The sequence below is a fragment of the Oryzias latipes genome, chromosome 6 (assembly GCF_053564925.1).
Source record: "Oryzias latipes strain Hd-rR chromosome 6, Olatipes_Hd-rR_3.1".
Taxonomy (NCBI): domain Eukaryota; kingdom Metazoa; phylum Chordata; class Actinopteri; order Beloniformes; family Adrianichthyidae; genus Oryzias; species Oryzias latipes.
Window position 1 is genome coordinate 34218355 of NC_136242.1, and position 14821 is coordinate 34233175.

The window sequence follows — 14821 nt, forward strand, 5'->3', positions numbered from 1 at the left end:
TTTTAAATCAATATTAAAGAAAACTTTTATTGTTTTTAGATTGAAAAATGTCAGCACTCAATTCCAATATACACATGTACACAAGTTGATAAAAGCCGGAAAGCGTTCAGCGTCAGCTAAAGCGAAGCTCGTTCTCCAGCCCGTAGATTTTGGCCTTCAGCCTCATCAGCTCCTCCTGAAGCTTTTTGGTCCTTGAGTTGCTCTGACGGACCTCATGCAGGACGGCCAGGTCCTGGTTGGCCCCGACGTTCAGAGTGACCTGACAACAAGGTCATTCTGAGTGAGTTCCTGCACAGGTGACAAAAGGCCTTCAGGTGACACAGCCTAAGCCGGATACCTTGATCAGCTGTTTTTCCACGTCTTTGAGCTTCTGCCTGAGCTGCTTCAGATCCGTCTTGAAGCCCTCCACCTCCATGGCTCGCCTCTTTTCCAAAGCCTCGTAGCGCTGAGTCATCACCTGCAGACGCTTGGCCATTTTCTCCGAGCGTTCCTGAGCGCAGACGAACCCACAAATGAGCACCATGGACAATGTTCAGAGCGCCCTCCTACGGAACGCCGGACAAACAAACCTGGAAGATCTCCCGGCCCACGTCCCCTTCCTCTCTGATCTGGGACAGCTGGGTTTCCATGGCGATGCATTGTTCTCGGTACATCTCAGCCAGACGGTGAGCTTGCTTCAGTTCCTCCTGCAGTACCTGGTGAAAAAGGAAAACCGTCGGCCCTCCTCCCTCCTAAAGGAACCGTTCTCCTCAGAACGTGGCAGGAGACCCACCTTCAGCTCCCCCCTGTGCGGCTGCTCCGCCTCTCGCTGTGGTCGGGGGCGGAGCCGGGCTGGGCTGCCGCTGGGCTGGCATGGCCTCCACAGCTCAGGCCCGGCAGAACCGCCTTTCCTCGGGCGATGGTGACAGGAATCCAGTTCCCGCAGAAGTCCGTCTTTCTCGGCCATCCAGCTCTTCTCGTGCGCCCGGCTCTCAAACTTGAGCTGCAGGAAGTCTCTGGTGCTCTCATGCAGCAGGTTCTGAGTCTGCTGGAGTCTGACGGGTCGGGAAAGCAGAGTCCAAAATGATTCTGAGTCGGGTTTCAGGTGAGACAGGAAAGTCCGTTTCCACTAACTTGTCGTTGAGAGCAGCGATGCGCTCCTGGTCCCTCCGCTGCTGCGCCTGAGCCTCCTCCGTTTTGATTTTTCGGTCCTCCAGCAGAGCCTCCACCTGCTCTTTAGCAAGACGAGTCTGTTCCTCCAACTGGGCCTGGAGCGCCTCCACCTGGGGGCCAGAGTCCCACCACAACAGGACTTGAACACAGGAGCTCCAAACCAACCTCCATTTGCTTCAGGCTCCTCCCACGGACCTGCAGCAGCAAAGTCTGGTTGTCGTCCTTGAACTTTTCCAAAGCCTCTGCACTCCCCCCATTGGCTGCTTTACTTCTCCTGTTGCTTTCTGTTCAGATGTGAATCCAATGTGAATTATTATGAATGAGTGCTTTTAAAATGCCAATATATGAATAACAACCTTTTCTGGTGGCTGCTGGTCTGATCTTTGTTGGTCTGAGGTTTAGCCCGTCTTCGGCTCCAGAGTCTGATTGTTTCTGCGCGATGGTGACCTAAACACGAAGATGTGGATTTAACCACCAAAACAGTCCAGAACTGGATCAGTGGCTCTGCGGCCGCTGCAGTCGGGCTGCACTGGGAGCTGGGAGGAGTAAGGCACCTTATGAGGAGGTTCTCGGTGAAAGTATGTGACCTCTCCAGCATCAGGACCCACGAGCGCCAGAAGGTGCTGGATCTTCTTCCTGTCTTCAAACTCTCTGAAAAAACATCACCGGATAGTTTGGAAAAGGTGCGTTCAGGAGCGGTCACTTTAGCTACGCACAGGAGGACTTTGCTAAAAACATTTCTCAGGACACAGCAGAAGGAGCTCTGATGACGTCACCCACCAGGCCGGCAACAGCTAATGGTTCTGATGCTGTTTGCAATCTTAGAAGGAAGATGAATTACCGCCCGAGTAGATTCAGACAGATTGATTGGCAGCGACTCACTTTTATGTAGGTTTAATTTGTAACCTGAAACCTTTCCAAATGTATCCAAAAGATGAAGAACATGAGCGATGGTTTCTTCATCTCTAGACATACACAGCAGAAGGTCATCTGCATAAAGGGACAGTTTATGTTCTATACCAAACCTAAGAATGCCATGGATCGAATAGTCATTTCTAATGACTATCGCCGATGCTTCAATAGCCAGAAGAAATAAAAGAAGGCTAAGGGGACAACCCAGACGAGTCCCGCGGGTCAGATGACTTACCGATAGTACAGACCCTCATAGTAAAACCGAAGGGCTTCAGTTATTCCCCACTGGTCAGTTATTAATGAATTGTCCTGAGCTGTTCCTCCATTCATAACTTGGCCCTTTGACCCCTTTCAGTTTCTTTGCTGTATCTATATCTATAGCTCTGTGTTCGCAGACGTTACTCTGAATTCTTCACAATAGATACTCTATGGAGTCTGATGTAAGCCCGTCACATTCAGCGCTCAGTGTTGGACGTCCTTTGTACAGGACGGCATTGTTCTAAACCAATGCTGGTTAAGACAAAGTATCTGAACTCAAACCAACTGTGTCACGGTGGTTTGGATCAGAGATTACAAAGCGTCTCAAACTTTAAATTAACAACAGACAGTCAGCAAAAGTCTGTTCACTCCAAACGTGGAGTCAACAGAAACCCCTAATTCTACAGGTTATGTGGAGAAGATGACGGCAGCCTTTCCAGCCAGGCGTAAGTCGTCACCGCCACACTTCTGACCCTTGAGCAAAGCGGCCGGATGAGGGGCTTCATCCCACCTGATCTTCAGCCGGTCGTTCTCTGCGTACAGCCGCAGAGACTGCTCCCTCTCCTGGAACAGGTAGACCTGCATGTCACTCAGGGCGTTCTGCAGCTCTGCCACCTCTCCTTCACGCTGACGCAGCTCCCACTGCAGTTTGTGCTGGAAGACGACAGGACGTCCCGTAAGACTGCCAGGCGGGCGTCAACACACACCCGAGCGTTCGAGCCCCCACCTGGTCGTCCATGATGCTCCTGTGCTTCTCCAGCATCTGCAGCAGCTCCTCGTTCTCGCCGTCATACTGAGCGATCTTCTGCCGGTAGAACTCCAGAAGCTCTCTGGAAGGACGGAGGTGTGCCAGCCGCTCGTGGACCGGGGGCAGAGGCGAGTCGTCCTCCTGACCGCCGACGCTGGATCTGTGCGACCAAACACAGCGGCGGTTATCCCTTAAAAGGAAGTTTGCTGAGACGAGATGAGATCAATTTGGCTTTAGAGCTTCGTCTTCCATTCAGGAAAGCAAGAAGCTCCATTTCAGCCTAAATTCATCTTTGTTTCAATGAAGGCTCTTCAGTCTGTAGGTTCTTGCCTGTGCAGTGATGCACGTTTGGCTGGAGATCCCATCCTGGATAGAATCTGAAAAACACAGAAGAAAACTCTGAACCTTTGAGAGGATAATTATGGTTTATGATCAGATCATTCTGCTTTTTTAGTTTTCACTGACTGCGTCACGTTTTTATCCTTAACGTCACATTTTTCAGCGCAGGTTATGACACTAACTCACGATGAACAAGGAGGAAAGAAGGAAGTGGAGTTTTGTGTTGCCATGGATACGGCGGCGTTTACAGTTTATACTTATTTTCATAACTTTTATAGATATTGTTTCCATCCAGCACAAAGTCAGACTTACAGGCTAGTTTGTAGGAAAACATGAATGTGTTTTATGAATAATCGCCGGCCATAAATTAACAGGAAAAGTAGCTAAAGCGCTTCTTGTCACGTTGATTTTTGCACAAAAATGGCGATAAAAGCGCAGACGCTCTGCAGGAATCTCCACGTGTATTTGTGATGACGCACCGATCCACCGAAGTGTCCGTTTCTGTCCGGTAAACGTGAAGCGGCGGCGTTGTTGTTTGAATCCAACCGGACCGTTTATTTTCACTTCTTCTTTGCACCACAGACAGCCGGCAGAGTTGCAGTCGCCCTCTAGCGGCCGGCGGTGCTAACGGCGAGTCAACGTTGACTGAAACACACCGTTGGTCCGGAAACAAAGCTGCTCCAATCCAACTAACGTCCTTTGGGAAAAAGGAAATTTTCAAGGAAAACCTGCAGCTCTCTGGTATTTTTTTCTTTATGTGACGCTTCTTTGTGGCTGTTTAAGGTCTGTGTTTGTTTTCTATCTTTCTTTGGCATTCACACTTTTGTTGCTTTTGCTGTATATCAATAAAATTAACGGGGTAAAAAAACTTTGTGCTCGTAAAAACATTTCATTATCCGCCAATTTTAAGGGCAAAACATTTAATTAATTACTCTTCTAATTTGTTCACACTTTTGGTAAATAAATTAAAGAAAGTAATAACCTTGGTATTTCAGTCATGGAAAACTATTTGTGAACAGTATACAGTTTGAAAAAAAAAGTTTTTTATTAACATTTTTTTAGTCGTTTACTATTGAAAAAGTAGTAAACTAATTTAGCATTTAGTGTAACTAAACAGTCTTAGCAGTTGTGTACGGTGGCCCTGAAGTGCAAACCATTCAACAAATCACTCGATACAAAAACATTTTTAAGATCACAGCAACAATTTAAAAAGCAGTATTACATTTTAGAAAACAAAACAAAATTTCAGAAACCAAAACATAAAAAAGAAAAAAGAAAAAAAGATTTCAGAAAACAAAATTAATTTCCAGAAAAAAAAAGAAATATTACAAAATGAAAACATTTCAGAAAAAAAAATAATTTCCAGAAAAAACAAAATGAAATACAAAAAAATGAAAAACATTTCAGAAAAAAATGAAATATTACAAAATGAAAAACATTTCAGAAAAAAAATGAAATATTAAAAAATGAAAAACATTTCAGAAAAAAAATGAAATATTAAAAAATGAAAAACATTTCAGAACACAGAATGAATTTCCAGAAAACAAAACGAAATCTTCAAAAATGAAAAACATTTCCAAACCGGAAGAAGCAGGTACTATGGGACAACGCTGATTGGATGATGATGTTTGTCAATCATTTGAACTGAAAAGTATTTTAAATGAAGCGATGACGGATTTTATCGTCCAAACAACAATGTACCATGATAATCCACGTATTTCCCATTTACATATTAAATCAAAAATGCAGTAAATAGATAATGAAGGTTTAAATTATTTTTTTAATATTTCGTCTGAAGCAGAACGGTCACCCGGAAGTAGTTTGTGTGGATGACGTCCGTTCTGCAGGTAAACAAAGAAAGGGACGGTAAAACGTTAACATAAACGTTAATCTTTGAATATTTAGCGGATATGATGACAGAACGCCCGCAGAAATATCAACACCAACCAGGTTTACAAATGTTTCGAAATGTCGTGAGAGGATTCTGTTTAAAGCAGCAGCTGCGAAGAAACGGGTGTTAAAGACGGCGCACATCAGGAAATGCAGTCCCGCCATCCACTGATAAGGTATGGAGGCACATTTGTTTGATCTAATAAATGTAGCGTTAAACGTGATTTCTAGGTGGGTGTTTACAGACAGATCCAAGATCCTTCATTCATACGTTAATGACAGGTTACCTCATCAGCTGGAGAGGGGGGGTCACGTGGGCAGGATTCACAGACAGGTGTAGCAGCCGCATAAATCAGCAAAGCTGTCAGGTAAACTGCAGCAGTTTGTGTCTCAGAATAACATTTATGAATGCTTCTTATTCACACTATTAAGATCTGTGACTTTAGAGTGTGTCAGTGCACAGAAACATGACAGTAAATGACTGGATGTGCACATCATCAGACACGTCCAGGTGTGTAACTAACGGTGGCAAAGTCTGTAGAGTAAAAAAAATCTTTAAAAAAACATTTTAGTCTTTCAGGCAGAGGAGGAATACCAAATTGTTTTAGAATGTATTTTTGTAAGACTGAAATAATGTATTTTATTCTGAGTTTGGTGTTTTGACCCCTCCCTAATGAATTTCTGGTTTAACCCATTTTCTCCTCATTTTGATGAACTCAACTTTTTCCTGAATGAAAGATGAACGGCAGCCGATGTTTTTCTGTCAGGGATTTTTAATTTATTAATTTATTTCTGTCAGGGATTTCAATGGAGCTGGAGTCCAGTGCAGAGGAAGCTGCAAGCATGTACGAGCAGGAACTGGGGTCCCTTACCTGTGCATCTTCCTCTGGATGTGATGCTGAGCAGCAATGTGGACAAACCTTCCCTGACATGACTCTTTTTGATATAGTTGTTAAGCACAAACAGACTTTCCCAGATGCATTTTTTCCTCTAATAAATGTGACTGACAGGTACGCTGAGTTAATGCTGATTGTAAGCGCAACATTTGATTGACTGCATGAAGAAGCCCATAAAGGAAAATCCACAACTGTTTCTTTGTTTCTGTTACTGAATAACATATTCATGTTAAGTTTTCAATAAATATACTGCATTGCTATGAAACAAATTTGTTTATTTTCATATCCATTATTACAATCCTCACGTCAGCATTCAGTTTTTTCATTGACAAAAAAACATTTATAAACAACAGCTTTGAAAATCAAACATCATCTTTGTTAATACAGCTTTAAAACCTAAAATGGTAAACATGGAAAAACTCCTAAATGAAGCAAGCCTAATATGAACATTTTAAACTGGAGTTTTGCTTAAAGGAACATTAAGTTGTTTGGAGTTGTACAAGTGTTTGATGCGATTCCTCAGATGTGATTTCCAGATCATCAGCCCGACGCTAAAGCCAGGAATTGTGCTTCGTTTTTCACTCCCCACTGCATCATTTACAACTAATCAGGCTTATGCAGCAGGTTAAAGACGTTTTTTAAAGGACCTGCAATTAAAAAAAAAAAATTAGATATTAAGGTTAAATAATATTTATTGATTACATTTCACATAAATCATGGTGACTTGCCTGTACACTGCACAATGATATGAATGACTTTAGTCTTTTTGAATTCCCATGTAGAGCTGCCATCTGTTCTTCTGCAGCACAAACCTTTCTGGAACTTCGCTTTGAGTAGCTTCACCTGCAGAAATATCACATGTTAATTCAATTAAGTATTTTATAAACTTTTAAAGTTCATTTTTAAGTTTCAGTATATGTGTATATGCATGGTTCAAAAATATACAATGCACTTTAATATTATTTCCCATAAGAACTTGTTTACTGATTTCAGTCTTAAAGTCGATTTTTAGCAACACTGATGCCATATAATTACTGTAATTACTGTATAAATCACAGAATCAGGCTGGCTCGGAGCTTTTTCTCTCATCATGTTGTCACCGAAAACGGGAACGGCTATCATGCGAAGACGGTTCGTCTCCATCGGGTTCCTTTTGCGCATGCGCAAGATAAAAAGAAATTATCTTTTCAAAGCAGCACTTTAACATCCTAAAATTAACATCCCTAGAGACATGTGACTGACAAAAGAAAAGATCACAGACTTGATTCTTACCTGAAGATGATTGACAGCGTGAACCTCGCAGCCGTAGACATTAGCGCACAGCGTTCAAAGTAAAAGTGCTCACAAACTACTTCCGGGTGACCGTGTGTCAGGCGAAATGTTAAAAAAATAATTTTAAAGTTCATTAACAGTTTGCTGCATTTTTTATTTGATATATAAATGGGAAATACGTGGATTATTATGGTACATTGTTGTTTGGACGATAAAATCCGGCATCGCTTCATTTAAAATACTTTTCAGTTCAAATGATTGACAAAAATCATCATCCAATCAGCGTTGTCCCATAGTACCTGCTTCTTCCGGTTTGGAAATGTTTTTCATTTTTGAAGATTTCGTTTTGTTTTCTGGAAATTCATTCTGTGTTCTGAAATGTTTTTCATTTTTTAAAATTTCATTTTTTTTCTGAAATGTTTTTCATTTTTTAATATTTCATTTTTTTTCTGGAAATTATTTTTTTTTCTGAAATGTTTTCATTTTTTAATATTTATTTTTTTTCCTGGAAATTAATTTTGTTTTCTGAAATGTTTTTTTTTGTCATTTTTGTTTTTCAAGTTTTGGTTTCTGAAATTTTGTTTTGTTTTCTAAAATGTAATGCTGCTTTTTAAATTTTTTTTTTTTTTTTAATTGTTGTTGTGATCTTAAAAATGTTTTTGTATCGAGTGATTTGTTGAATGCTTTGCACTTCAGGGCCACCGTAGTTGTGGCCTTTGCAGTATTGTTTATCAGCTAAAATAGACTTTGCAAAGTCCCAGTTATCACAAACCTTGCATGGAAAACAAGTGTTCTCCACATTATTTATTCAAAGGCAGATGGATGCATGCCATAAAAAGAAAGCACACCAGTTATGCACAGTAGTCATTTTACATCAAAACATTTGACTTTTGTTTATTCTTTTCTTGTAGATAGGATGGACAAATATTTAAATTTTACTTTTCCCCAAAAAATCTCCTTTTCTGTCCGACTATGTGCTGCATAAAAAACAATGTGACGTAAAGAATCTACACTACGGCTGTCGAATCATTTCAATGTGTTGTTGTTGCCTCCCTAAAGAAGACGGATTTGTTTGTCACTGTGTGGCACTAGTGGATGATCCAGGCTGATGTTCCTGTTCTGAAAATGGTGATCAAACAGTCAAGTGATCAGGTTTCTGCATCATTTTCAGGGTTTCTACCCCAAAATGAGGAGCAGCATGTCAGTGAAGGTCCTCATTGATCCAGTCATGGCATCTGGACTTCTAGTCTTCTTCATTAAAACATCTCACCAAAAGGTTTTCATCACCCATCCAGACGGATGAAGATACTTTGAAGAAAGGAAGAAGACTTGAAGTCCAGATGGTGGAATTCAACTTCAGGACATTTGTTAAAAAAAAAACAAAACAGCAAAAGCACAAGTGAAGTTTGCAGAAGAAAGATGATGTTTATTCCACTGAGGCTCCGAGATGCACAGCTGCACGACTCCTCCTCTGACAGCAGCTCCTCCTCTGACAGCAGCTCCTCCTCCTCCTCCTCGTTTCAGAAAGGACTTTCACTCTGAGGAGCCACACAGACCCACCCAGCAGCTGTTGGATCTCCTCTGACAGACAGAAGTTCAAACATTTACGTTTAATCACAAACCCAAAGGCGGAGCTGCAGCTGGCAGGTTAAACATCTGGATGGTTTTTTTGGAAGGCGTTGGATTTTTTTCTTGTTTCTGTCAAGACAGAAACAGGATTTCATGATGCAGTCGTTTCTCCAGGTGGATGTTTCTGAAAGCATCAGTTCTGACCTTAAACGTGTGAAAGACCTGCACAGCGAGCAGGTCGTTGGTGCTCTGCTCCAGGGGGCTCATGAGCGTCGCCGTGTCGTCCTCGGGGGTCTCCGTCGACTGCCTCCACACTGATGTCAAGGGGATGTTGTGTAACCCTGAAACAGGAAGTCAGCAGTAGAGCGCCACACACGGTTAGATCAAAGGAACTTCCTGTTTCTCCGTCAGCAGGTGAACATTCATGGAGGACCGCAGATGTTCCACGGATCCGCTGCTGGAGGGCGTCACACCTTTCTTGAAGTCATCCAGGATTTTGTTGATGGTGACCCACCGGCCTTCATAGTCATGGATCTGCGATTCAACCTTCCTCAGTTGTTCTTCTGTGTTCCTCTGTGAAACGGAGAGAGCTTCTTTCTGCTGCAGATGTTCAGCTCGAAGGGAATCGATCTCTGCTTGGATCTGTGGGAACGCACCAGAAAAGCCTTTAGGTCCCTCTGTTCCGGTCCGTCAACCTCCTGGCCCCTCAGTGACAGGAAGAGGCTCACCTTGCTGCTCTGCTCCCTGAGGGTCGTGACCTCTGCTTGTTGAACGTTCAGAAAACTATTCTGTTCAAAAATCTTCTGCTCGTCTGTTCAGGGAGAAACAAAACTGAGATTCACACGACCACAAAACCTGATTTAAGAATCGGAAACTCCCCTCAGACAGTGACTGTGACGACATAAACACGAGGAGGGAGACTGAGGACGTCTTCTAACGCTCGTTTACCTTTGATGAAGTTGTTGACCAGGACGGCCAGGTCGTCCACTCCTGTGGCCGCCTGAATCTTTTCAAAGGCTTCCCTCAGAGCGTCCACGGACGCCGCCCCAGGATCCCTCGTCTTCTGCGTCTTCTTGGGAACTGGAATCACACGATCCACAACAGAATCACAGACCGCTTTTTACAAACGATCAAAGGAGCCAAACCCATCCTGCTACATCCAAAAGATCCAAGCTGTCCCGGTTCTGGGAAGCAGCAGAACCTCAGAAGAACCTTACACTTCCTTGGTGTGACCCTCAGGCTGCCGTCCGGACCACTCCTCCTGCTGCTCTTCATCACTGTGAAGTCTCGGAGGGTCATCTTCAGAGCGATCACCCTGCTGAGTTTTAGGATCTCCGCCTTGGTCTGGGTAAGCTCCTCCTCTTTCCTCTCCTGTGTGACCACCATCTTGGTCTGGACCTCCACCCTGATGAGCATGACAGGAGGGTGAGCGTCCAGTCCCGCCGATTCTATTGGAGCGAAACCGTGACGTCACCTTGCGTGGTCGGCAGCAGAGCACACGCCGGTCGCTTCTCTGATCTTCTTCTTGACGTCCCGGAGCTCCTGAAACACAGCGGCGAGCTCCGTTCACAGGCAGACCATAAACGGCGTGAACGTCTCTACGGTTAGCCGCCTTCTTGATGAACCAAAGCGCTTCACACATCTACACACACACACACACTCCATCCATCCATCCGTCCGTCCGTTTTCTGAAGCCACTTTAGTCCCATTTGGGGTCCCTGGAGCCAAACCAGGAGCAGAAGGGTGGGGGTGGGGTTCCCCCTGGACAGGAAGTCCATGGCATTCACACATTCAAACGCCGTCTGCATCCCGCCCCTGCAGGAGCGGGTGTCTGACCTTGTTGAGTTTGTGTTGCAGCTGCTGGAAGGAGATCCTTTCATCACTCAGAGTCTGCAGCTCCTCTCCCAGACGTCTGTTTTTAGCCAGCTGCACGTTCAGCTCCACTGAGGCCTGGAACAGAGAAAACAACATTTACAATGAGATGAGGACGGATCCTTTGAGAGTCCGTTTTTTCTGTGGCAGTGAGCCGCTGACTCTGTGCAGCTTGTATTCCAGAGCCCGTATGGCCCTCTGAGTCTTCTGCCTCTCGGACCACAACGAACCACGGACCACCTCCTTCCTCAGCTCCTCCAGGCTCTGCTCGGCGCTGGAGACCTGGTCACACACAGACGCCAGGGTCAGACTGGGCCTTGGACGGAAACTCCCAAAGACGTGACGGAGAAGGGCCCAGGCCACCTCCTCCTGGAGCTTCCTGTGCCGTTGCCGCTCGTCCTCCAACTGTCGGTCCAGCAGGTCATTCTTCTGGATCAGACTCTGGAGGCCGTCGGGGTCCTGACTGTCCTGGTGTTGGTGGTTCTGCCTTTGTTCACATCACACACACAGATGCTCAGACCAAGAAACAAACAAGTGTTTGTTTCAAAATGAAGTAAGAATGTTGGGATTATTCACTGTTGTTTGTGGATCAGGTCATGGTCCCACACGACGCTGGCCTGGAGACCTTCATACATGATCATATTTAGGTTGGAGTGTCTGTGTGGAAAGAAAACATGAGAGTTGAACATTTTCTACTGGATCGCTCTGACAGCTTCACCTGTTAAAAAAAAGGAAAAATAGATCAAATAAAGATTAACTCTCATAAATGCTCAACTTTGAACAAATATCCTTTATTTCTAATGTCGTTAAAAAAATAAAATAAAAACTATTATTATGATTATAATTAAGTAAAAAAACGCGAAGGCAAATATTTTATTAGAAAAGGAATACGTTTTTATTGCTGGTAAAATCGCCCTTAATAATAAATTTTCCTTCAATTCCCCCCCCCCCCCCCCCCTCTGCAAAGATAAACCACGCACACACTTACTAAAACTATTTAGGTTTAAAATAAAAAAATATATATTTATCAGAAATACAATTGATAACAAAGTCAAAATTATTGTAAAAAACATAACAAAGATAAATAAATCTCCGGCTAAATAATTACTCATTTAATGGAAACTGTACTGGCTAACGTTTATCATTTAACGCCGAAACCACGCCCACATTTCCCGAACCGGCTGAGAGGCGATTCTGCTAGCAAAGACCGTCGATATTCTGAAACTTTATTCATCATCATCCTCTTATTTTTAAAGACGGACAAAACAATCTCTCACCTGTTGAAAACAAAACCAACGGCCTCCTGCCAGCTCTCCAGTTTGTGGCAAACCGTTGCTAAGCAACGCCCGGTCGCTGTCGGCGTCATGACGTCATTTCTCACGCTTTAAGGGGAAAGCTGCGGATTTTTAGGTACTGTTCTGTTAAAAAGAACAAAAATTAACCTTCATTTCCTCAACATTTCTTTAAATGAAATTAGTTATGAAAAATAACGGTAGGTGGGTTAGTAAAGACCACGTGACCAACGGTGATCAGCTGTAAACATGAAACAGACACAAACGTCACTTATTCTCATCGACACAATCGGATTTTTTTCTATTTTTACTTTCATTAAAGATGTTTTTCTGACTTGGACTCATTGACGTCATTCAGCTGAAAAGCTTCATGTTTACAATCACTTTGAATAAAAAACAATCACTAAACATTCTCAGAGCTGACGCCTTTTTTTTAACCTGGACTCACCTGAAAATGAATATTCTGACATAGAAAGGCCTGTTTCCTGTGTTTCCTCTGTGTAGAACTGACATTTGAAGAGAACATTTGGTTTGTTGGACCACATTCCCAACCGGAACCTCCTAGTCGTAAACTGACTTCAGCGTCAGCCCCGAGGGGAGGACCCGGTGGGTGTGAAGCAGAGGCTGACTTCAGCGTCCCCGGTCGGTCCGCGTCTCCAGCCGGTTCCCGTCCGTTCGCCGCTTTACCCACTTTTGAGAGATGGAGCGGAAAGTGGCGAAGGAATTTCGACACAAGGTGAGTTTGTGAGTTGAGTCTTTCCTGTTTCACCCGTGAGAAGGTCTGCGCTCCCCCTCACCTGTCACCTGTCTGCCACTGCTGGCTCAGGTGACAGGTGAGACGTTCAGGCCTGCGCCACAGGACCAGGAAAACCCAACGGCTCGGTGAAAAAAATGGACCTTATTTAAAAAAAAGTTTGAATAGATAAAAATAGTTTTATTTTAGACAACACTTTGGGTTGAAGAAAAGAGTTTTTGGAACACAGGCTCACATTAAAATGTCCCCTTAGATCATGAAAACGTTCCTTTCTTTCTTAATTTGGGGTTTAAATCTGTTGTTTGTCCGTGTCATCTTTGGTGACTTTAAGGCTCCTTCTTTATTTTCTTTCTTTGTGGAGCTTCAGTCCTGGGGGAGGGAAGATGCTGCAGGAACATGACGCCCGCATGGCTGCGTGCAGCAGAAAGGGCAGCTCCGTGTTAGATAATGCGTCAGATGCGAGCAGCTGAGCAGAAGTTATGGCACCGTTTGATGAAAGGCTTGGGGGAGGACCTTCTATCTGCTGGGTGTTCGGTGGGATCTGTCCTTGTTCCCTCAAAGCCCCCGGATGCCAGCTCTGCCTCCCAAAGGCCTGACGGTTTCTCTGAGGGTCTGTGGACGCCGTTTGCGTGCGTCACTGCGCACCCTTTGTGTTTATGGTGCCAAAGTCTGCAGTTTAATCTGCCAAAGAGGCGTTTATGAGGCTGTAAAGGTTTGCTCACACCCATCTGCAGACTCCAGTGTCCTACACTGATCCTCCTGAGAACAGCCCATCATGCATGTCCTCTGTAGGGGAGGATTCATTTGAAGTTCTCTACCAAGACCTGATTGGCCTAAATTGGACATTCTACCTCAGGGGCCCCCAAATCCAGGCCTAGAGGGCCGGTGTCCTACATGTTTTCCAACCAACCTGCCGTTGAAGCTCCTCATTGGCTAAACACACCTGATCCAGGTAATCAGCAGCAGATAAGGCAGGCTTTGTGGAAAAGCAGCAGGACTCCGCCCCTCCAGGCCTGGATTTGGGGACCCCAGTTCTAGCTTTTCCAGTGACATCTCATTTGTTTGGTTCGGATTTTAAATCATTTCAATTCAATTTCATTTTTATAGGCCAACCCAGTCGTCTCAACGGACCTCACAGGGGCACAAAAAAGAAAATCCCTTACATAATACAAAGGCTGATTGCTAAACGGAACAGAAAACTGGGCGTCCCTGCCTTAACACCCTCTTTCTTCTTAACGTGCTGCTTCCCAGAAGGCTTTAACCGGCCATTGAAGCAGGTTATTTGAATCTGGATCTGGTGCTTTATCCGCTAAACAAACCTGATCCAGGGAATCAGCAGCAGATGAGGCAGGATTTCTACAAACTGACAGCCCGGACGTTCTCCAGCAGAGGAGCTCCTTCTGATGGTAGCAGGAGGTGTGTGGATGTAAGGTGACACCCTCCTCTGGCCTCCACCATCCTCCACCTGAGCCTTGAGGCTTGGAGGAGGGAGGCAGGACCTCCTCCCTCTCTGGCGCTCCTCCTTCTCGTCTCGTCTTTCGCACTGATTGAAAGTTTTCCTTCAGTTGAGGAGGGAATCGGAGCGTTCAAATGTGCATCAGCGACTGGCCGAAGCGTTTTCTGAAAACCATCCTGCTGCACCTGAGCCGGCACCAGGTGTGTGCGCCTCCTGGCTGGGCGTGCCTGCCCCCCCCCGGAGCGTCCGGCTGTCAGCTGGCGGGAGGAGGATGTCACCATCTTTGTGTTCTTCTTTCAGGTGGAGCTGCTGATTGAAAATGAGGCAGAGAAGGACTACCTGTTTGATGTCCTCCGCATGTATCACCAGTGAGTCCCGTCTGCTCTGGGGGGTTACTGTGTGTGTGTATGT

The 14821-nt window shown here is 44.6% G+C and overlaps 3 protein-coding genes and 1 long non-coding RNA gene across 15 annotated transcripts in view; 1 reads left to right on the forward strand and 3 right to left on the reverse strand.

Moving 5' to 3' along the window:
- ccdc77 (coiled-coil domain containing 77) lies at window positions 1-4032 on the reverse strand. 3 transcript variants are annotated; one of them, XM_011476539.4, is made up of 12 exons: window positions 3889-4032; window positions 3401-3447; window positions 3050-3230; window positions 2834-2976; window positions 1707-1803; window positions 1509-1599; window positions 1348-1436; window positions 1114-1262; window positions 773-1034; window positions 570-695; window positions 338-490; window positions 1-259 (listed from the first exon to the last, which is right to left on the reverse strand). In XM_011476539.4, the coding sequence occupies exons 2-12, from the start codon at window positions 3433-3435 to the stop codon at window positions 113-115; spliced, it is 1473 nt and encodes a 490-aa protein (XP_011474841.1). In that variant the 5' UTR covers window positions 3436-3447; window positions 3889-4032; the 3' UTR covers window positions 1-112. The 3 variants fall into 3 exon arrangements, with proteins under 3 accessions (XP_011474841.1, XP_011474842.1, XP_020559974.1); XM_011476540.3 differs by having other exon boundaries at window positions 3722-3919; XM_020704315.3 differs by lacking the exon at window positions 3889-4032 and adding an exon at window positions 3536-3642.
- ush1c (Usher syndrome 1C) overlaps window positions 4012-14821 on the forward strand; it is a 26397-nt gene continuing 15587 nt past the window's right edge. For 4 of the 9 annotated variants that reach the window (XM_078949122.1, XM_023956144.2, XM_078949124.1 and 1 more), the window contains exons 1-3: window positions 4062-4192; window positions 12705-12936; window positions 14711-14778. In XM_078949122.1, the coding sequence (XP_078805248.1) occupies window positions 12901-12936; window positions 14711-14778 (104 nt within the window). In that variant the 5' untranslated portion in view covers window positions 4062-4192; window positions 12705-12900. Of the gene's footprint in view, window positions 4193-12704; window positions 12937-14473; window positions 14611-14710; window positions 14779-14821 lie in introns of those variants that run through there. The other 5 variants (XM_078949118.1, XM_078949117.1, XM_023956143.2 and 2 more) reach the window with 4 other exon arrangements.
- LOC144992501 (uncharacterized) lies at window positions 6705-7555 on the reverse strand. 2 transcript variants are annotated; one of them, XR_013656508.1, is made up of 4 exons: window positions 7468-7554; window positions 7240-7345; window positions 6924-7038; window positions 6705-6842 (listed from the first exon to the last, which is right to left on the reverse strand). It is a non-coding gene; the product is annotated as an uncharacterized LOC144992501 (long non-coding RNA). The 2 variants fall into 2 exon arrangements; XR_013656509.1 differs by lacking the exon at window positions 7240-7345 and having other exon boundaries at window positions 7468-7555.
- On the reverse strand, window positions 8868-12789 carry odad1 (outer dynein arm docking complex subunit 1). Its single transcript, XM_020704316.2, has 14 exons — window positions 12649-12789; window positions 12186-12326; window positions 11485-11565; window positions 11272-11395; window positions 11071-11190; window positions 10873-10986; window positions 10511-10578; window positions 10254-10441; window positions 9985-10116; window positions 9765-9847; window positions 9510-9678; window positions 9241-9377; window positions 9090-9165; window positions 8868-9005 (listed from the first exon to the last, which is right to left on the reverse strand). The coding sequence occupies exons 2-14, from the start codon at window positions 12272-12274 to the stop codon at window positions 9001-9003; spliced, it is 1386 nt and encodes a 461-aa protein (XP_020559975.1). The 5' UTR covers window positions 12275-12326; window positions 12649-12789; the 3' UTR covers window positions 8868-9000.

Coding starts and splice junctions, on each gene's coding strand:
- ccdc77 (XM_011476539.4), bottom strand. CDS start 3,435: ATGGGATCTCCAGCCAAACGTGCATCACTGCACAG. Junction 1,263..1,347: donor ACCAGACTTTGCTGCTGCAG/GTCCGTGGGAGG, acceptor TCTGGCCCCCAG/GTGGAGGCGCTCCAGGCCCA. Junction 260..337: donor TGGAAAAACAGCTGATCAAG/GTATCCGGCTTA, acceptor CCTTGTTGTCAG/GTCACTCTGAACGTCGGGGC.
- odad1 (XM_020704316.2), bottom strand. CDS start 12,274: ATGACGCCGACAGCGACCGGGCGTTGCTTAGCAACGGTTTGCCACAAA. Junction 10,579..10,872: donor TGCAACACAAACTCAACAAG/GTCAGACACCCG, acceptor GCTGTGTTTCAG/GAGCTCCGGGACGTCAAGAA. Junction 9,848..9,984: donor GGTCAACAACTTCATCAAAG/GTAAACGAGCGT, acceptor CTCCCTGAACAG/ACGAGCAGAAGATTTTTGAA.